This window comes from Ochotona curzoniae, unplaced genomic scaffold, assembly GCF_017591425.1.
Source record: "Ochotona curzoniae isolate NIBS_2020 unplaced genomic scaffold, NIBS_Ocur_1.0 contig_1, whole genome shotgun sequence".
NCBI lineage: Eukaryota > Metazoa > Chordata > Mammalia > Lagomorpha > Ochotonidae > Ochotona > Ochotona curzoniae.
In genome coordinates, this window is record NW_024464918.1 from 11,823,039 (window position 1) to 11,845,482 (window position 22,444).

Genomic DNA, 22,444 nt, shown 5'->3' on the forward strand with positions numbered 1-22,444 from the left:
TCCCGGCAGCTCCACTTCCCATCCAGCTCCCTGCTTGTGGCCTGGGAAAGCAGTTGAGGACGGCCCAAAGCTTTGGGACCGTGGCCTGGAAAAGCAGTCAAGGACAGCCCAAAGCCTTGGAACCCTACACTAGTGTGGGAGACCTGGAAGAAGTTCCTGGCTCCTGGCTTCGGATCAGCATAGCATCGGCCGTTGCGCTCACTTGGGGAGTGAATCATCAGACAGAAGATCTTCCTCTCTGTCTCTCCTCCTCTCTGTACATCTGACTTTCCAATAAATAAATAAATCTTAAAAAAAAAAAAGAAACAGATGATGCTATCCTTCTTTTGTGAAGCTTTTAGATATGGCACAGTGAGCTGATCTTAAGATGGAATTGTAATTATTATTCTCAGATGCACATTTGGTCCTTCACTTACTCATTGTAATGAAGGTAAGAGAGCAATCACATTGCACCCGTGGGCCACTCCTGGATAAAACGTGTCACAATACATATAGACAGAAACCGTGTTCATAATGCATGCCTTTTGTAGTTAAAAATGCATTTGAGCCTTAAGTTTTATAATTAGATCAGACATATATTGTAAGATTTATTCATGATTAAGGAATTGAATTGGAGCAGAAAGGACTGGGGTATTTGTAGATCCTTGAAATAGTTGAGAAATGATAGATTCAGATTCCAGCTTCAATAGCCTCAACAGCTAAGATCCTGTGGATCCAAAATCATGGGATTAAAATGTTCATGAAGTGCTGACTGACTTAATTTGGTTTAGCTCATTAGGAAACTTGCGAAAGGCTCAGTCTAATGTCACCTCCCCTGGGAAATGTGCCTTGCTTGGACCAATATTCCAAGCAAATTCTATGATAGTGAAATGACCACTTTCTAACAGATTGGTTTTAAGTTTGCTTTCCCTACTAAGTAATACACTTGATGAGACTGTGCTTCTCCCCTTTGCCCGTTGCTGCCTGCCCTGCATCACTGGGCTTTCAGGAGCAGATACACTGCTTGATCTTTTCCCACAACACCCTTTGCAGGGTCTCCATAAGCTGGAATGTTCTGAAAGCCAATGATTGCTTATTTGGGGTCAGCACAATGCCAACTCCTTGGAGAGATTTTTCTTCATGTTTCTAGTTAAATGTTCTATACCTTGCTTTATTTGCTTTATAGAATGTAGCAACATTTGATCCCTTCATCTTTGCTTTGCTTAAACTTCCTTGAGAGCTGATGTTTCAATCATGTTTTGACTTTTGGCTAAGGTGAAGTGTGTGAGGGCAGGCGTTAGGTCTGTCTTGTTTACCCTTTTATTCTAGCACTTGAGCAGTACCTATCATGTTAGATACATGATAAACATGGGCTGAGCAAATTAATAGAAAAGTGGATACATAAAGCTAAGGTTTGAGAGCTAAAATTACTTTCAAAATCATATTTGTGTCCCACCTGGAATAATCCTGTTTACTGCATTTTTGGGAATATAAATTCATTAATAAGTAACTATTTATTAACATAATTCTTTCTGAAAAACACATTTGCAAACTTCAAGCTGCTGACCATGGTACATGGCACATTGTGTTTAGTAACGATATCAATATTATAATAATTGAGCCATTTAATTAATCTTTGGCCATAGGTGGTAGTGTACATTCATAATGTGTGATCATATACATTTATCTTATTTATTTGAGATGCGGAGACTTAGAATGAGAAAGGCACCCTGGCAGGCAGAAGGAGAGAAAGCTCCCATCCATTACTACAGCAGGTCAAAGCCAGAAACGCAGTTCAGATCTCGCACGCGGGTCTGGGAGACCTTATTGATCCTGAGTTGTGTCTCTGTTCTGTATGTCTGTTTGGGTGCAGATATAACCACTTTTTCTTCTCACATTGACAGGATTATACCTTGACAATGTACTTCCAGCAAGCCTGGAGAGATAAGAGGCTGTCCTACAATGTGATCCCTTTAAACTTAACTCTGGACAACAGAGTGGCGGACCAGCTCTGGGTTCCTGACACGTACTTCCTGAATGATAAGAAGTCATTTGTGCATGGAGTGACTGTCAAAAACCGCATGATTCGCCTGCACCCAGATGGCACCGTCCTTTATGGCCTCAGGTCTGTAGCATCTATGTTAAAATATAACTTTTCTGAAAGGTGGAGCTGTTGGGGTTTCTTGGAAGGGGGTAGTGTGCTGTTTCTCTCTCCTGCTGCAGTCCTGCGGATAAACAGATAACCTGCCTGTCCATTTGGCATCTGAGAGCTTAGGCTAGTATGTTTACCTAGGGACTTACACTCTCTAAGACTGAATTTTTTCTGAATTATCTTCCTATTCAGCTGCTGATCCTAAAGCTGCTTTCTTTAAGGAGTAGGAATAAACAAATCCAAATACTTGAGACACCGGGTTTCTTTACAGTGCGAAAAATATGAATGCCAAATAATCGTTAGGACGTGGCAGATGCTCTGATTTATAAATGGCTCCTGAGCCGCCTGAACTGGGTCACTGTCCTCTGATGAGAGGAAGGCTTCTGTGCCCTTTCCGTGTCCAAGGAGCAATCAGAGGAGAAAATAAACAATGTCGTTTTCTCGTGATTATTGAGCATGAGTTTATGGTCTGAAATGCACGAGCATGCTAGGAGAAGATTGTAATACCCCGCTGGTTGTGGGAAAATAAATGTCAAATGAGACAGTCTCTTAAATCTGCATTTAAAACATTGCATGGTTTCCTTGGGCAGAACAAAAAAAAATGTGTCTATCTTCTCTGAAAACAATAAGATTTCTTTGTTACAGGGGAAGATTCTGATTTTGGCATTTTAGCTGTTTCTAGCCAGTCCTGTTTAAGTATGTACGTACACACACACACACATTTACTGTTGTTGCTATAGAGATAAAATATTAATGTTTTATATATATATTGAACATTTGCTCCTGGCTAAACATTGTGCTAGGAAATTTTTAGATATTTTTATGCCACTGTATTCCTCTTGTCTATAGTTATGCTTTCCAAAGATTCAGCTGTCATATCAACCACAATATTAAAAGAAAATTCCAGAAATGAACAGCCCATTAGTTTTAAAATTTGTACTATTTGAAATACCATGATGAAATTTTTTACTATTCTACTCTAATCTGGAACTTGGATTATCCTCTTGTCCAGCACAAGTGGACAGTTACCTGATGTTCCAGTCAACTGTCTGAGTAGCACAGGACTTGTGTTCAACTAAACTTTGTTTAACATCATGCTGAAACCAAAGTTCAAGAGTAGAGATTCAATTCAGATATGTCAAAATAAAGCTGCAAAGTACTTTTTTAAAATAAAAATGTGCATGTTTCCAACTTATTAAGGAAATAAAATTTGTGTCTTGTTTGCCAAGATCTATGTTCAGAATTTATCTGTGAAATTCTGAAGAAGATAAATGGAAAATTCAAGTTAGTTTTTGCCATTGCACTTAAAAACGAAAAAGGATCACCCTTGTGTATAGCAAGTGCTCAGCTAACATGGAAAAATTCTTAAATTTTTTGGTACAACATGTAAGCAGATACATGTTCTCATTGAAGGGAGTGTGTTGCACCAAAAAGTTTTGAGCTTCTGTTAAAATTTCAGTAAGGAATTCCCTGAAATGGGTGACACCACGCAATTTCATTGTAAGTACGTACGCAGGCTCCATACTAACTATATACTGAATATATACTAAAAGCACATAAAAGATACCGGAGAGGCTCATAGATTGATGAAGGAACTCTTGATAAATTTTCGGTAGATTTCAAAAAGTTGATTAAGGAGAAAGGATGCCATCTACAATAAGTCTGCAGTTACTATGAAACCAGGCTCTTCTGGAACAAGATTTCTGATGGAATGTGCACTAATAAAAATGTAAAATGGTGCCAAGACATGAAACATGGAAAGACAGATCAACTCTTTTATTATGTGGCAATGCTTCAGGTCATATAATAAAATCAACCAAAGTTCACAGAACAGAGAAACCATATACTCTTAGGGGAAAAAAATGATAATAAAAATTATTTACCCAATTTTTTCACTATAATTGGAAAGCATGGCTGACAGCAGTCTTCTTTTGGAATGCCTCACCTGATGCTTTGTCCCAGAAGACTAAAAAAAAATTATTTTTTCAAAGCAGAGAGCTGGAATTGAAAGTCCTATCAGCAGAAAATACATGTGACCTTTTTTTCCCCCTGTTTGTTGTAAAGATGTTAAGGTTATATTTTTTAAAATATGTATTTTTATTGGAAAGCCAGATATACACAGTGGAGGAGACATGGAGAGGAAGATCTTCTGTCCAAAGATTCACTCCCCAAGTGGCCACAATGGCCAGAGCTGAGCCGATCTGAAGCCAGGAGCTTCTCCTGGTTCTCCCACGCGGATGCAGGGTCTCAAGGCTCTGGGCTGTCCTCCATTGCTTCCCCAGGCCACAAGCAGGGAGCTGGACGGGAAGTGGAGCTGCTGGGATTAGAACTGGTGTCATTTTCTCCTTTGTATGGTGAAAAAAATACCTTTGCTGTAAATAACAGCTTAAGAACAGTTGAGAACAAGGAAAGCTTAGAACCAGACAGGAAACGGTCAGCGTGGACTCACATGTACCTTATTAGGTAGGACACAAGGATTAATTAGACTGGGCTAGTCATTTAGCCTAGAGTTTAAGGTATCTCATCCCATACTGTGCTTGGTAAGGTTGTACTGTTCTGCAGACCTCATGTGTCTGCTGCAGTGGACCTTCAGAGGAATAGTTACAAGTTGCTGCCACCCATTTTGGAGTCCTGGATGAAGCTGCTGGCTTCTTTGACCCAACCCAGTCCCAGTTGTTGCATGTGTTTAGAGAGAAGCAGCACACAAAACTCTACATCTTCTATTTATATCTCCATTTCTGTCTTTTGAATAAATATATTTTAAACATGACAACCTTGGTTTGATGTAAAAAAAAAATAACAAGCTGGTGGATAGAGTGGAGAACCTAAAGGTAAAATTATGCATCTCCTGAAACTTTATCTGCACCAAATATGCCAAGAATATTACATGCCTTGGAGAAACAATAGTTTTCAATAAGTGGTGCTAGAAAAATTGGACATCCTTGTGCAGAAGAATGAACCTCAAACTACCCTCCATCTCATGTTTTTTTAAAGATTTATTTATTTAATATTGGAAAGTCAGATATACAGAGAGGAGGAGCAACAGGGAGAAAGATCTTCCGTCAGCTGCTTTACTTCCCAAATGGCCAAATCAGCCAGAGCTAAGCCAATTTGAAGCCAGGAGCCAAGAGTTTCTTCCAGGTCTCCCACACTAGTGCAGGGTCCCAACGCTTTGGGCTTTCCTTTACTTCCTCAACTGCTTTCCTAGGCCACAAGCAGGGAGCTGGATGGGAAGATGGGCCTCCAGGACACGAGCCAGCATCCATAGGGGATCCTGGTGTGTGCAAAGTGAGGATTTTAGCCACTAGGCTACTGTGCTGGGGCCTCAATCTCTTACCATATATTTTTAAAAAGTCAATTCAAACTGGAACAAATACCAAAGAAGTATACTATGAAACCTACATTGATTATTAATGTAAAATTCACAAACATCATTTGATGTTGCCATACATCTATGCTTTGGAGGAAACAGGGTTGCTTTGATACTTTCCAAGCATTTCAATGGAGAAGGGATTTGGGGATAAGACCCTAAAACAATCAAACAAAAGAACAAATGGGCTTTTAACGACTAAAAATCTTCTATATAGCAAAAGAAACAGTTTTTTAAAAATCATGGGAAAAATATCTGCATACTACCCATCTCACAAAGATAACGTATGAATCAGGCAAGTCAGCAGTAAAACCAAGGCACTAACTTTAAAATGGGCATCAGGGTGGATACTGTGGCTCAGCAGATGAGCCTGTTGCTTGGGGTCCTTGCATCCATAAAAGAGTGCAACGTTGAGTGCCTGATACTGCACTCTTCTGACCCAGCTGCCTGCACAAGTGCATGGAAAGCAGTGGATGTGATCCATAGAACTTAGACTCCTGTCGTCAATGTGTGAGACTCACATGGGGCTTCTGGCTCTTGGATGCAGCCTGAACCAGCTCTAATTCTTGTGGGCATTTGAAGAGTAAACCATTGCATGGAAGAGATCATTGCTTCTCCTCCCCTCCCTCATTTTCTTTCTGTCCATTTTGAATAAGTAATCAGTCTTTAAAAAATTGGACAATCGTCTTACGAAGTTGAGAGTATAGTAGTAGTTACTGAATGATGGAAAGAGTTGTAGGAAAGGAAGAAGTGGGGAAAAGTTGATAAGTTGCCAAGTTATAATTAGTTCTGATGTTAGAGTGAGTTCTAAGATACAGTGAGTTGCGATGTTCAGTTGTACAATGGTGTAGCAGCAAATAACACTAATGAACTGTGTATTTCATGGAATGGTAGAAAAAGGCTTCAGTTTTTACTACAAGAACTGAGAGATGTTTAAAGAGCAGATGTATTTACTCTGATTCGGACATTATACAATATATGCAAATAGACCAACATCACATGGGTACTCCAAGTACATGCACAACTTTATGTATCAAGTAAAACCAGAATAGTCAACTTTTCATTTTATGACATCTTTTGTGAATATAATGGTGAAAATATCTTAAATCGTAGAGGGGGCCAGTCATTTTGGTGCCACAGGTTAGGTTTCCACCTGCAATGTCTTGCTCCCATATCAGAGTGCTGGCTCAAATTCCACTTTGAGATCTAGCCCCTTGTTATAAGCCTGGGAAAGCAGGGATCCTCAGTCCAGGCACTAACAACTCCACATCCAGAGACAAGTTCAGCGCCAAGAGTTTGGATCCTTGCTCCCCAGGTGCCCTGGCCGTTGTGGCTGTTTTGAAATGAACCAGCAAATGGAAGATCTCTGTGGACTCTCCTTTCTCCTTGGTCTTCTGCTTTTTTAAACAAAGAAATCAAACAGAAATTAGAGGCAAAACCAAATTTGACTGTATATTATTGATGCCAAATTTTAAAAAACAATAAAGATGAATCCAAAAATGAAACAAAACAAGAAAACATTTATTATTGAAAACTTGGAAAATGCAGTTAGGCAAATAAAATCACGCTCTATTCAGTACATCTAGAGAAAATCAGTAACTGCCCCTTGATTTATACTTTCAAATTATTTTTCTTTTAAAAATATGTAATTTGTTCTAAAATATTAATGGCAGATGTACTATTTTGTGATGTTATTTTTCCTTTAACAATAAGTATATTATAAGGATGTTATCCCTATCAGTAGCCACCTAATTTCATTCTTTAGCCCATTACAGGTTTTATTTAGGTTGTATTTCTTTAACTCAATTGAGGTATGCTTCATAGTTTTGATGTAACATAAAAGATGCACCTCTAATAAAATACAGTATTTCTATTTAAACTTTATTATTTTAGTGAGAATCACAAGTATTTTTGGCAGTTTACAATGTTATAGTTTAGGAAATGGCTCGGCAGATGCTGATGCTGAGTTTAATAGGAGAGTTCACAGGGAAGAAACGCCTTTGGTGCTCTCAGTGCTGCTGGTAATCTAAAAATAGCAATGTGTCTTTTGGTTAAAGGGGGTTGGCCTTGACTTTACATACCTGTATACCTCCCATATGTAACATTAGATCAGAAACTTGTCACTTCTGATTAACTGATCCTATTCTTAAAGATTCACCAGGAAGCAGAGGCAATTCAGCTACCTCCTGCCATGTCTGTTCTGTCATTGGGAAAATGGCAAAGGATAATGTTAGCCTGTAATGAATTTAGACAGGCAGAGTTTTATTAATTTTGTCATCGTTTTTGCTGCTTACATTTTGCACAGGATGACTGAGCAGCTATCCCACACTGAAATAGAATCTTTTAACCATTAACATCAATTTTACCTTGGATTTCCTAATTGGTTTAATTCATTTTCATGGAGGTACTAAATGAATGTATTTTATCAAGTGTAACAAAAACGGTTGTATTAATAATAATATCACTCTTCCTGGCCAGAGTGTGAGAACCTATTCCCTAGTGAAAACAAACAAACAAAAAAAAACCAAAAGCAAACAAAAAAACCACTTTGTCTCCTTCATGTGGGAAAAGAGGCATGCAAGAGAGGATTGTAGAATGCATCCACTTTACAGAACTGCAGTTATTATTTTAAAAGATTTATTTTTGTTGGAACAGCAAATTTACAGAGAAAAAGAAACAGAAAGATTATCCATTTATACCTCAAATGGCCACATCAACTGGAGCAGAGTTAATCCAAATCCAGGAGCCAGGAGATTCTTCCTGGTCTTCCATGTGCATGTAGGGTCCCAAAACTTTTGACCATCCTCTGTTGCTTTCCCAGCCACTAAAAAGGGAACTGGATGGGAAATGGAGTAGCTGGGGCATGAATGCCAGCTCTTGCAGAAGAAAGTAAGCCAATTGAGTAATTGTGTTGGCCCCTGTTGTTAATTTTTAACATAAATTATTTTCTCTTTAAGGTAGAAAAACTTATGTGAAACATAAATATATTTAAAAGTAAATTCTGACATATTAAAATTCTCTCTTTTTCTGAGAAAGAAAAAATAGAAAAAAGCCAAAGAGCAGGAAAGTGGATTTGGGGACAAGATTCATGGGATAGCTGTTCTTGGACTTGGTTGCCCATCCCTGTAGTTCCAACCATGTTCCCATGTCTCACCATCAATGAAATGAAATTGTTAATAAGAAGCAGTGAAACTTATGCTTTCTCTTTCTGTGTGTAACATAGGGAAGCAGTTGTGTATAACATCATACAATCAATGTATGGCAAAGTGTAAAAAACCATCCCAACCTTTCTGTTTCTGTTGGTAGTGGTGTGTTTTAAATGCTTGAGTTGAATTGTCTCATTGACATTAGCAAATCATCTGATTTTACATTACCAAGAAAAGAATGGAAAGCACAGCAATCCTCAGATCTGGGGAAAGATATTTATTGTCTTAGGAAGATAGTCTAAGGCTCTCTTGTTGAACTTTTTTCTACATATTTAATTAAAATAACTTTAACAAAAAAAGCTGCCCACCTCAAAAAATGTTCACCCATCTTATTTTGATAATGAAAGTCTCCTGTGCTACCAATTGGGTGGATCCGTGGGTGTTAGTGTGCGCACTAATACCAGAAAAATGAGGGTGATTGAGACACTGTAAGCTAAGGTGGTAAGGGCACTGCTGCAGGAAGGGGGAATGGCCCAGGTCCTCCTAGGGGATGTGAAGCCTGGATAAAGCCAGCTGCAGCCCCAGGAACCTAGTGGTCTTGTTTTACAGACACGAAGAATGAGTACAGTAGTTTCATTGAAGCAGCTCTTTTCTATAAGGGGAAGAAGCCTTGAAGTGCATTGAGGATATGTTATTCACAGTCTTGTGAATATATCTGTATATATAGCTTGTTAAATATAGCACATTCCAAGGTAACACTTGCATATTCATGATTTCCTTAGAAGTGAATCTTCCATATAATCAGAATACTAAAAAGGGAAGGAAAAAGGATCTTCCTTTTAAACTCTTACTGACGCTTTCCTGCAGTCAGCGTTTGACGTTGTTGTTGTTGCTGCTGCTGCTGCTGCTGCTGTGTGTATGTGTCTGTGTGAGACCGCCTCAGAAAGTTAGCAGAGAACTGAGTTAGGGATTGGAGGTCTGGTGCAGCAGGTCAACCTGACCCTTGCGACATCTCCTCCTGCTGTAAGAGTGCCACTTCAAGTCCTGGCTGCTCAGCTTCCACTCCAGCTTCCTGCTTATGTGCCCAGGAAAGCAGAAGATGATCCAACTGCTGGAGACACTACCACCTAAGTGAGTTTCTAGATGGAGTTTGAGCTTTTGGGTTTGGTTCAGCTTACCATGAGCTGTTGAAGCCTTTCAAATAAATAGGTAAATACATGTTTAAAAAAAAAAGGAAAACGAATAGTTTGTTTTAGTACAAAATTTGGGTACAAAGGGTTTTTATAGATTACAAGGAAAATTTGTAGTATGAGAAACTCTTCATGGATTCCAAAACAATATTTGACACCGAAACAAAACTTTAAATTTCTTTTTCCATGAATTTTTGAAAACACACATGGAAATGCTGATAAACATACATATCTGTGTGTGTGTGTGTGTGTGTGTGTGTGTGTGTGTGTATGATGCAGAGATAGAGCACTTACCATTTGTTTGGGGGGGGGTCTTCTGTTAAAGGAAAAAGAATACCAGGTGGGAGTTCCATAAATTATACTTTGAAACAATGTAGGTTAATCTTCAGATTTTTGTAAAGATTACACTTTCTCCAATCAGAGCTGGACCACTCAGGTCCCATGAAGTTAGCTGATTTAATTGTTAGCTTTTGCTATGATGCTTACATGATAAATAGGCAATGAAATATACAAGTCTTGGTAGTAAAATGATTTCATACCAAGATTTAATTAGAAACATATTTAAAGCCAAATTAAATGAGCAGTCTTTTGGTTGAAGTGGTAGTGTTGTTAGCAGCAGCATTTATCGAGTGCTTTCTGTCTTTCAGTTTTTATGTATCATCTCATGTATAAATTCAACAGTTCCGTGAAGTGGGTTGTGATTATCGATGCTTTATAGTTAAGGAAACTAAGATTTGAGGGGAGTAAGTAAATAGCTAGTGAAAAGTTTGGAACAGAACACAAAGTCCATTGTTCCACTCATATCCCCAGAATCTGAAAAAAATTTGGTCTCTGTCCGGAAAGATGAAGGTAGAATCCCTCAGATGCAGGTATTCAAAAATATTGATGAAAGGAGAGGGGAATACTACATTCTAAGGCATTAGAAAGAAACGTGGTGTCATCATTCATTTTCCTTCTGGAGAGAGAGAGAGATGTTGTAGTTACCACTCAGAAAATTATGAAGGGAGCAGTCAGTCACTTGGGCAAGGTGTTAAGATGTTCTCATTGCGTAGTAGACTTCTCGTTTTGATTGCTTAGCGTCTCTCACAAGTGCAGACAGACTGGGAGGCAGCAGTGCCAGGCTCTTGCTGCCCACTTCAGTCCCAGCCCAGCCCTAACTGTTGTGGGCTTCTCACTGGTGAAGTGACAGATGGGAGCTTTCTGTCTGCCCGTCAAGAGCCCAGTGGCTTAGTGTAGCTCTCTTTGTTTTAAAAGAACTCTGCAGTGGGGACCTACACACTGCTTCTGACTAATGCATAGTGCATTTCAAGGCATAACTCACTATCATTTATTTCACCCTGTAAGAGAAATGCTTACACGTGGAAGGTCATTTCTGTATCATTTTTCTGAACTCTCAAGTTTAAGTACAGTTCTTTGCATTAACCTTTGTCATTTAGGGTAGAGGAGTTTTGAAACTCTGTTCTGCTTCAGAATTATATACTCACAATATATAGTTGCAGGATAATTAAAGACTTCATGGGAGAGTGGGGAGAATGGCCGCTGCATGATTAGATTAAGCTATAGTTGAGTCAGTTAAAGATGAAAATCCATACAGGACATGAGGAGGCCATGTGGAGCGGCCTTCAGGACCTTGTCTCGGGATGGCTTCCAGCTCTCTGAGATGCCCTCTGAGTTCCCTGCTCACCAGTTATCTGTGGGTTGAGAAATCCAATTCATGGTTTGCAATGCAAGAATAATATTGCCAGATAATCTGTAGACATTTATTTCTATAATGTATAAGCCTCCTTCTCCTTTTGAAATAAATTCTTAGTTCCAACTATCTAGTTCTAACTATCTATTGATTCTTGTCCTTAAGCAGAAAGTATAGATTACTTGACCACACACCTTGATGCAAAGCTTCGAGGAAATGTCTACCACACTCTTGGGGAAGATCCCAAATGTGCTAAAATAATGTAAACTTATATTGAACGACAAGTAGTAGATAGTGATTTCTGCTCTGCTCCCCATGGGGAAAAACAGAAAGAAAAAAGAAAACCAATATGTTCAACCTGTAGAAATAACCTCCTGAAATTTTTGTTGAAGGTCTCCTGATAAAAGCTTTAAGTATTTGCATTGCAAAAAGAATGATGAGGAAAGGTTTCTAATCAATTCCTATTTGTTAATTTTGGAGTGCACAAACAAAGCAAACCATTCTCTTTGGAAAATAGACCAGTAGAACAGACTGATAGCTCAGAGCACATTCACCACATTCTGAAATGTTCAGGCTATTTGACTTCTCAGACGTAGCCCTTTACCTTCACTCCTATAGACAGAATAAAAGGCAGAAACATGCTAAATGGACATAAACACTTGGAGAAAGATAGAACTCCATGTTGAATTATTCCCACTGGCCACAATGTGGAAAATAGTTAGGACTTTATGTTTTACCAAGTGTAATAGCTGACAACCAGGGGAGACCCCTTAAAAGGCTAGACTGTCTTCTAGCATCAGAATAGTTGGCAGCATTTTGCATAATTTCATAATGAGGCCAAAAAATCCACAGTGGAGCCATTGGGATAGAAGGATTGCAGAGTGTTAATCACGGATTTGAGTTCGGAAGAGTTTGTTTCACTGTGTTTCTCAAGCACACAGAGCCTATAGTCCATCAAGACAAACTTGACCTTTCTCAATAATCAGAAAGGCCTAATAGTGTGTGCCTTGTGTGATACAGGAGTTGGGGGAATGTGCTAGTAAATCAGTTAGTGAAGTAACCTGTGCGTATTCAGGGTAGTGGCTAACGTGTTCGCTTTGCATGTGCTGGGATCCCACATGGGCACTGGTTTGTGTTCCTGTGGCCCGACAGCTCCCTGCTTGTAACCTGGGAAAGCAGTTGAGGACAACACAAAAGTCCCAGACCTTGGAACTTTGCACCCATGTGGGAGACCTGGATGAGGCTTCCGGCTCCTGGCTTCAGATTGGCTCAGCTCTGAAAATTGCAGACACTTGGGGAGTAAATCAGTGGATGGAAGGTCGTCTTCTCTGTCTTTCCTCCTCTCTGTATATCTGACTTTCCAATAAAATGAATACATCTTTTTTAAAAAGTTGATTTGTTGGACCCAGCAACATAGCCTAGTTGCTAAAGTCCTCACCTGGCATCTGCCAAGATCCCATATGGGCGCCGGCTCATTTCCCTGCCACTCTACTTCCCACCCAACTCCCTGCAGTGGCCTGGGAAAGCAGTTGAGGATGGCCCAAACCCCTGGGATCCTGCCCCAGTGTGGAAGAAGCTCCGGAAGAAGCTCCTGGCTCCTGGCCTTGGGTCATCAGGCTCCTGCCATTGTAGGAGTCAGCCAGCAGATGCAAGATTTTTCTGCCTTTCCTTTTTCTTACAAATCTGCCTTTCCAATAAAAATAAGTTAATCATAAAATGATTATTTATTATCATTTGTGTACAATGTTTTCTACTGTTTCCATCAAGATAAGTAGGAAGCATGCTTTTGCAACAAGTATGGTGATGGTAAATCCTACTGTGTGGCAGCTTCGTGCCCGGTGCTGGGCAGAAAGAAAGAGAAGTGAAACGTTTAATCCCGGGTAATTGGTTTATTTTTAAATTTTTATTGGAAACCCAGATTCACAGAGAGGATGGATTTTTTCCCCCACTCCTTCACTCCCCATGTGGCCACAACTGCCAGAGTTGAGCTGATCTGAAACCAGGAGCCAGGAGTTTGTTCTGGGTCTCCCATGTGGATGCAGGGTCCCAAGGCTCTGGGCTATCTCGACTGCTTTGCCAGGCCACAAACAGGGAGCTGGATGATAATTGGACTATCTGGGACACAAACTGTCACCCATATGGTATCCTAGATAGGCTAGGATTTAGTCACTAGGTCATTGCATTGGGCCCATAGATAGGTAATTGAGAGATGAAGAGTTAGAATGAATAAGATCTGAAAACTAGACTCAAAAGACACATCAGGTTTATTTTCATGGACTTGCCACTGCTTATAAAACAACTAATGAATATACAACTATTTTGTATCTTTTACATCATATTGTATCTGTTTTATTTAAAGACATGTAAGTTTATTTTTGTTCACTTGCTGTTCTTACTGGCCTGTTGCCACTAGAACATTAGCTACCTGGAGCCAGGCACCTGTTTTATCCCCTAATATTTGCATCCCATACACTTGAAGAAAGGCTGTCCCACAAGGCCCAGTTTAGGATTGGTTACTGAATGCCTATCTATGAGTGAATAATTGCCATTTCTTCATAGCATTTTGCGTTGGTGTGAACACCTGGCTCTGTGTGCCAGGTGAGTAGGCTCCACGGTCTCTGCAGGGCTTGCCTCCGGGTGATTTGTCACTCTGTCCCTCATTGTAGGCAAGCCATGCAAAATAGCGGTGAATAGTGAATTTGCATACTGGCACAGATTAATAGAAGTAGAAAGAAAAGCATAAAATCAAGCTGATATAATTTAGAAACCAATTATCAAAGATTATCATGTTTTAAAGAGGTAAAAAATATCTGATTATTGTGTCTTTTATACAGTGTGTGCAGTTTCTGTTTATTGGGGAGGAAAATTACTTTGGCAATGCACTCGCGCTTCAGGTAATCATCATTTCAGCAGATAAGATGTTTTATGCTCGCGCTCAGCAGCATGAGCAGTTGTCATGAACTTAACTTTTGGAATTGTGGCTTAAATGCAAATGTGAGTTGTCTGTGTAGAAAGTCCCACTAACTGTAGTATGTTTTCATTGCTGCCTCCTCATTTGCAGGCAGTGCAACATTTGAAAAGTGATACCAAGTTATACCTTGAGAACTACCCCGAGGTATTTAGGTGACCTATATTAGCTTCCTAGCCCACATAAGAAAACGCTTTCTTTCAAAGATTTGTTTATTTATTTGGAAGTCAGAGCTAGGGGGAGAGGGCGAGAAAGCCCTTCCATCTGCTGGTTCACTTCACATACCCTCATAGGACTAGAAGGCGCGAACTGGGCCCAGGTGAGGCCAGGAGTCAGGATCTTCATCTGCTTCTCCCGTATGGACACAGAGCTCCAAGCATTTGGGCCATGCCCACTGCTTTTCCCAGGCCACTCACTACTGCAGGGAGCCCCATCAGAAGTGGGGCATTTGGGACTCAGCTGGCATCTTTATGGAATGCCATCATTTGCAGAAAGCAACTTTATACACTGTGCAACAACACAAACCGATATGTCTTGGAGAATTTATCGTGGCTAAGTTTAGGGAATGGTGTCTTTCCCCAAGATAAAAATGTTTTTCATCATAGATGTGATATTTGCCTCAAGTTCATCCTCTGCAGTTTTGTAGAATTCTGAAAAAAAAAATAATCTATTTGCTCTCATTAAGTGAGACAACATTTAGCTTCTTTGCAAGTCTTCCGTTTCCATGGGCGCGAATAGACCAGAGTGTAACATAAGCCATCAAGCTCAGTTTACGATGGGGCGTCACACACTGTAGTTTCTGACTGCAAAGAATCAGTGGTGGAGGAAAGAAAGGGAGGGATGTAAATCTGTGGCTTAGGCCGGTGAGCTCCCGCAGCCGTGGTTTGACATTAGGAGGATCTCAGGTTAGGGGCTGACCTGCATGGACAGCATTCACCTCAGACCAGACTCTGCACATGAACACAAGCCCTGTGTGAGCCGTGACATCCCCACACTTCCAAACGTGGCTTCTGTTTGCTCACTCATTTCCCCAGCTGTTTGACGGTAAGGAGAAGCAACTGAATCAGGAGCGCCTTGGGGACACCAGACTTTTTTAATTCTCTGGATAGCACCATCTGCATGAGCAGATGGGAAACATGCCACAGGACCAGAGGGGGACTGGGAAAAAAAAAAAGAAAGAAAGAAAAGACAGAAATGCATGGCTGAGGAAAACAGGATACCATTACCTGGGAACTCTTTGCAGTTTGATGCCATGATCACTCAGTGGCTGCCATCCATGGAATCCAGGAGTGTGTAGGGCGCTGAAGCCCTGCCTGTGCTGCAGGCAGACTGTGGAGCACTAGGAGTGGGCACATACTCCCATTTCTCTGTGCAGGCAGAATGAGAATCTTGGTGTCATTCGTTAAAAGTCTGCATGAAGGGTAGCCTAGCTTACTTGCCGTTAAGCATTACCTGTGACCCCGGGCCATCAAAGAGATGCCAATATTCTGCTGGTACAATATTGAGTGCAAAGTGAGTACATTATACATATAGTGCTCAAAGTGACACAAAAACACATAATTTGCTCACAATATTTTCTAACATGCAGCCCTCCCATTCATTCAGGTACTCATTCGTTCATTTGAACTCAGATGTGTTGAGTAGTCATTTTGTGCAAGGGACAATACTAATTGTTTTAAATGCCTGCATTCCAAGAGGTGAGGATTTTTATTGGAAAAGAAAATAAATTTCAGGAAGTTGAGGTAATGTCCCTAAAGTAACATGAATAGTAATCATAGAACTGCATCGTAGAAGTGAATATTATATCCATAGTTATTTTAAATTGTAACCATTACTCTGCATTGCCCGTCTTGGAGCTTTCTATAAAAATATGGTTTGAAAATATACTTTGTTTTAGCAGTTACAACTATGTTACAGAAAAACAATCTGTAAATTTAAATCATATGCTTTTGGGGTGTGAAATTTTGGTTAGATTCTCTAGTTATTCAACTTAGGAGGAGTTCTCTGGTTCATGTCTGCAGGATACTTCTGGACTGAGAGTGTGTGCAGCATAATTGTTGGAATTCCTGCAAGAGTATGGGTTTTAAAAATATGAAGCATTGGACATTTGAAACATTATTGGGCCCTCTGCCTTCCAAAATATGGGAGCTTATTGGAAGAATTTCCTGTCTCTGTGGCTGTCTCTTTTCCTCTCCCCTCCTGTCTCTGTTTTTATTTTTTCATTTAAATAGAAATGTTTATTTTTTCCTCATATAAATAACACATGTTCATCATAGAAAGTTTTGAAAAGGAAGGATTTTTAAATATCTGTTAAAAATAGACCAATAGCTCAATAATTATGCTTCCAGTGATATTCATCATGAATAGATGAATTGGCAGAATTTCCTTTTGCATTCACTAAATATTGGTATTTCCACAGCACATTGTGACTGTGTTGTATGTCCTTTATGCAGTGTGCTTTGTGTGCCTGATATTATGTGGGGATTTAATTTGTCTGCCATTTCATAACACTCACAATTTTCTCATATTTGTGTGTAATGCAGTATTAATACTCGTCTCTACCTGGGAATATTTAGGTATATTTCAGCTTTTCACCTCTTACATGCTGTTATTGCCATGTTTTATATTGATTTCACTTATTCAAACTTCAATTATCTGAAAGTCAAGACTAAGAGAGAGGTGACTAAAGACAGAGAAGTGAGGAGAGCCAGGTCAAGGAGAAAATGGTAAAATGTTTTCTAAGTGCAAAAGGACATTGGAGCAATAAAAAGTTGGATTGTAAAATGTGCTCTAATGCTTTGAGCACATGAGTGCATGAATGATATGACTTCATTAAAGCTGTATTATTTATGACTAGAGTAACAATTTTCTATTTATACCTTCAGTAAATAGAATAAGCAGAAATGTTGTATCAAGTAACGCTCTCCATGGCAACAGGAAATGCCTTTACAATACCCCTTGTTTTGTCTAATAATTGCAAAAGCTATATGGACAGAACACATAACAATAAAGGATATTTTCCAGGCTTCTCATAAATATTCATTTTCTTAATAATGGATTCTCATTAAGAAGAGTTATGAAACACAATGAGATAGCACTACCTCAGATTCATTTGAAAATAAATATCTCCAATAAATGACTTCCTAAGTTGGTTGATCAATTTTTTCCCAAAGCTGGAACATATGATTTTATACAAAAAGTAGAACCAGAATAGTATATGATTTAAATTGATCCTAACTTGCTTTATTTCTAAGACATGTGTTCATTAAATTACAAAATAGTCAATAAAAATTATGAAGGGCTTAACCTGTCTGAAAGGCTAAGACATGGGCTTTCTAACAGCTTAATGCATAGGATTAGTTGGTAGGGGTCGAACTGTGGATCAGAGGATGAATTTAACCAACATGTTTTTCAGTTAGTCGGCATATCATTCTTAAAATGTAAGCCCAAATACTTTTCTAAAGGACCTGGCTTCTCCAGTTGCCCCAAGTTTCCAGAATTTTTGTTTCATCTCCAAGGTCTTCTTCATTTGATAATTCAGCAAGCCTGAGTTACCTGCTTTTGTGACCCTGGAACACAGGTACTAGGCTCAAATAGAATTGCAAGAGGCGTAGTAATTAATGGTCTGATCATTGCTCTCCTCCACATGCATATAAGAATATCTTAATTTAGGGGCTCATACTGTGGCACTGCAAGCTAAACCACCAACTGCGGTGCTGGCATCCCATATGAGTACAGGTTCAAGTCTCCCCAGCTGCATTTGTGATCCGACTCGCTGCGAACGTGCCTGGGAAATCAATGGAAAATAACCCAAGTACTTGAGTCCCTTGTACTCATGTTGGAGATATAGAAGAAGGTACAGGCTCCTGGTTTCTGACTGGCAGTGTTTTGGCACTTTCTGCCATTTGGGGAGTGGCACAATGGATGAATGATTCTCTGTGTCTCTGTAACTCTGACTTTCAAGTAAATACAGACTTTATAAAAAGTATATCAAATTGCACTGAGTCAATTTGTATACAAGCTCTCCATTTTCAAGCAAAACATCTCATTTGAAAGTCAGATGAGCTAACTACATATTATAATATGTAGTTATTTTATATACATATATATATATATAAACACATATGTGTATACAATCAATGTGAACCAGTACTCTCCAACTCAAAGGGATGGTGTGTAGGCTTTTACTATAGAAGTCATAAACATGATCTGCATATGCCAATTTTTAGTGTCACCAAACCTATAGGAATGTATTTTTTTTAAAGATTTGTTTGTTTTTATTGGAAAAACAGGTTTACAGAGAAAGAGACATATCTTCCACCTTCTTGTCCACTCCCCAATTGGCCACAATGGCTGGAGCTGAGCCAATCTGAAACCTAGAGTTAGAAGTTTTTTACAGGTTTCCCATATTGGTGCAGCAGAAGGACTTGAGCCATCCTCCACTGCTTTCACAGGCCACACGCAGAGATCTGGATGGGAAATGGAACGGCTGGGACAGAAACTGGTACCCATATGGGATGCTGGTACTTCTAGGTGGAGAATTCGCTGATTGAGCCGACACACCAACCCCAAGAGTGCATACGTTTAAACTCTTCATTGTAATATAATTTCACACAGGTTTTTGAAATGTATGTCTGCAAAAAAGTTCAGTTTCTAAGCTTGATAAATTTGGGAGGACCATAGGTGAGTAACGGTATACAGATTAAAGTGCACGTAGTTTGAAGTTCCTTGGCCCTTCTGGACACTGTTACGCTGCTCTGTACTGACCTTTAGTTAGCTCCTCTGCTGGCTTCTATCACCTCACCTATGTTTTGTCCATCTTTATGCTTCGTATGAAAATACACATTATTTTGCATCTAGATATTTTTTTGTGTGCGCATTGGTACCTTTAAGAATCATGCTTTTATTTTATGGGGATTAAGATATCACGTAATGGGGAGGAGAAAAGCTGTGTAGCTAGAAGATTGTATGATAGCAAGTAGTAAGAACTTGGGAGCCATGGGCTGGGTTACGCACGGAGCACTGCCCTTTCACTTGGGTAGTGAGGCTGGTTAAATGAGGCAGGAGGCCTAGAATTGGAGCCTGTCCCACCTGGGAATATCCCACCTCCCTTTCCAGCTCCCAAAGCATCTGTGCAGAGACAGGCTTTTAGACAATTTCATATTTTTTTCAATGGTGCTGCAGTGTAGCCCTCCACCTAATTTCAGTTTTCATGAAATAAATAGGTGCTACATGTAAAAATAATTATAACAATTAAAAAATAAAAATACTTAGTTTTGCAAGGATGAAGGCAGCAGTTACAATGTATTACAGAACATTCAGTAATTTAAGTGCTGTGCTCAGCTCCTCACAGACATCATCATTTGATTTCTCAATGAAACTGATATAACATTTCTCACTAGCATTAATATAAAAGAATTTTAGCCAGATTTTACATAAAGGAAAATGGAGAGCTGGAGGAATTAATAATGTTTCCAGTTTTACTGAGGTACAGGTGAAAATCATTGCACTTACCACCCCCCCCCTTCCAGAATGCTGCCTCTGTGTCTTTTGGAGATACAGTTGTAAATCCAGAACTCGTGTTACTACAAATCTTGCTTAAATTTGACCATACTCAAGTTATTGAAAATTTATCGTAATTCAATCCATTTCATTTGTAAGTTTGGAAATTGACTATAATTTCCAATCTTGAATTCTTTAATGCATTATAAAAGCAATTTGCCTTAATAATAATACCATTTGCAGTGTATCAGTTCTTATTTCTGTTTTATCATGTTGTCATTTTGCCACTTACTTATTATTGTGGGATAATAATTTATATGTAGTTTAACTGTTAGGTTTTGGGTTACGTATTCCAGGGAGCTTGACTGTAAATACTTACGGAGGATATCCTTTCCACATTCTTCAATCATTTTTTCCTATCCTCACTTTATTAAATCAGTTTTTTAAACCAGTTTTCATTCCTTATCATTTAAATAGTCATTTCCATTTTAAAGACAAACTGACCATCTACTAGTCTACTTGTATAACTAAAAAATGGCAAATATTGGTGTTTGTACCCAAGTCTGAAGGGTTGAATGAATCGTCAGGACAAGATCTTTTCGTTACTGAACCAAGAAGTGTAACAGTCACGTTTGGTTTTTATTTGTTATTATTTTTAATTTGCCACATTGTTTTCTTTGAGGCTACATTTAAAGAAGAATCTAACAATGAAATGAAGATGGTGCTGAACCTTCTTGCATGCTTTGGCACTAGGCGTGTGTCACATGGGTCAGTGCTGATAGGAATAAATCACCAACAATGAGTTCTCTTGATTTTCAGTGGAGTTAACTTTGTAGTTCTGACTGTCTCTTTGTATCAGCTGGGGAGATTAACTCAGTGTCTTGTGAGCTTGTTTCCCTTCCACATTTATAAAATCACAGGTTCTATTAAGGGCTTCTTAATGTCACTCAAGATAGGTATAACTCACGGGAGCATTTTATTTGGACAACAGAGTGCTTTTAGCAAATGCACTTTTTTCATTCTTAAATTTTTATATTGACTTAATAATTCTGTTGATCAGAAACATGGGGTCCTATTTTCCACACAACAATAAGCAAAGGCTAAGAAACTGATACCTGGTGGATACTGCCCATGTTCTCACATTGACTGCCATTCGCACTTTTCTGTGCTGTTTGGCGTTGGATCCTCTCAGTCTATGGAGGCTGAAACTGTCCATGTCCAAAGCATCTGAGTTTGTGACTCATTGATTGAACTTGATTATCCTACAACTTTCATGTTTTCTGTTCTGTATTTTGTTATAATCATGCTATGCAATTGTCAGAGGAAAAAAGGTAAATTAGTTAGCATGGAACTTTTAAAGAGCAATCACAGTCTCTTGATCCACTTTTCTTCAAGTTCAAATGTCAACGAATTTGCACACCAGTCAAGTTGCTCCATTCGCTTAACCAGTCTTTACTGGCTCATATTTTCATACTGCTCCATTCTGCTTGGGAAATCTTACAGCTACAAACTTTGTCTAGTAAAATCTGGTGTATTGTTCATAATCTTGTATGTATTTCACTGTCTAGTTTATAGCTCACTTTTTTTTTTTGCAATAACTGCTTCAAGTTCCAATAACTTTCTCTGTTGAGGATCTTATTATGCTATTTTTACTTAACATATGGTGTCAAATGCTAACTCACGTGAGTTAAAATGTATAATTTTATATGTATAGCTAAACTATTTCTTTGCATTGTTTCAGTCCTTATGCCAATATTCAGAGGCAGATGCAGTTATTGTTGTGCTGTTATAACTGAAGCTCAGAGAGAATACATACTGTTTTTGCTGCTGGAAAAATTAATGTCTTCCTAGGTTAGTTTCTGTTGCTTCTCTATTTTTATTTCAAGGTTTACAAGGTGAAATACCATAATTATTGACCATGATATGGAATGAAAACTTTCCATGAATAATTTCTGTTGGTCAGCTCACTTATTGTTATTGAATTTTAGGTTGTAATGTTACATATTTTTGGGGCAGGCATTTGCCCTAGTGGTTCAGGTGTTTAAGATTTCCACATGCCATACTGAAGTCTCTAAGTTCTGGATCCTGAATCTAGAAGTTAGACGTGAGAAGTTTCTGCCATCAGTGTGAGAGATTGATTGAACTCTCAAATTCAGCCTGGAAATTCCATAAATGCCCAAGCAAATATCAACTCTTTCTCTCTTTCAGATGAATAAACATTAAGCCTACTTAAATAAATGCATATGTTAGCTGAATCAACACCTAACACTTGCTTTACCTTCTTAACTGGTACAGTATAAAACTGGTTCCCAGGGTTTCTTATAGCAGTGGGAATGGGGAGATAGAGAGCAAAGGATGCAACGTAACAGATACACAGGAGGAGCAGGTCTAGAGATCTTACATACAACTTGAGGTTCACAGCTAATAGCATTGTTTTGTGTTGGTGA

At 39.0% G+C, this 22,444-nt stretch overlaps 1 protein-coding gene across 3 annotated transcripts in view; it reads left to right on the forward strand.

The window, feature by feature from the left end:
• Positions 1 to 22,444, forward strand: part of GABRB2 (gamma-aminobutyric acid type A receptor subunit beta2) — a 194,547-nt gene that overhangs the window by 73,630 nt on the left and 98,473 nt on the right. For all 3 annotated transcript variants that reach the window (XM_040975726.1, XM_040975725.1, XM_040975722.1), the window contains exon 4: positions 1,884 to 2,104. In XM_040975726.1, the coding sequence (XP_040831660.1) occupies positions 1,884 to 2,104 (221 nt within the window). The remainder of the gene's footprint in view (positions 1 to 1,883; positions 2,105 to 22,444) is intronic.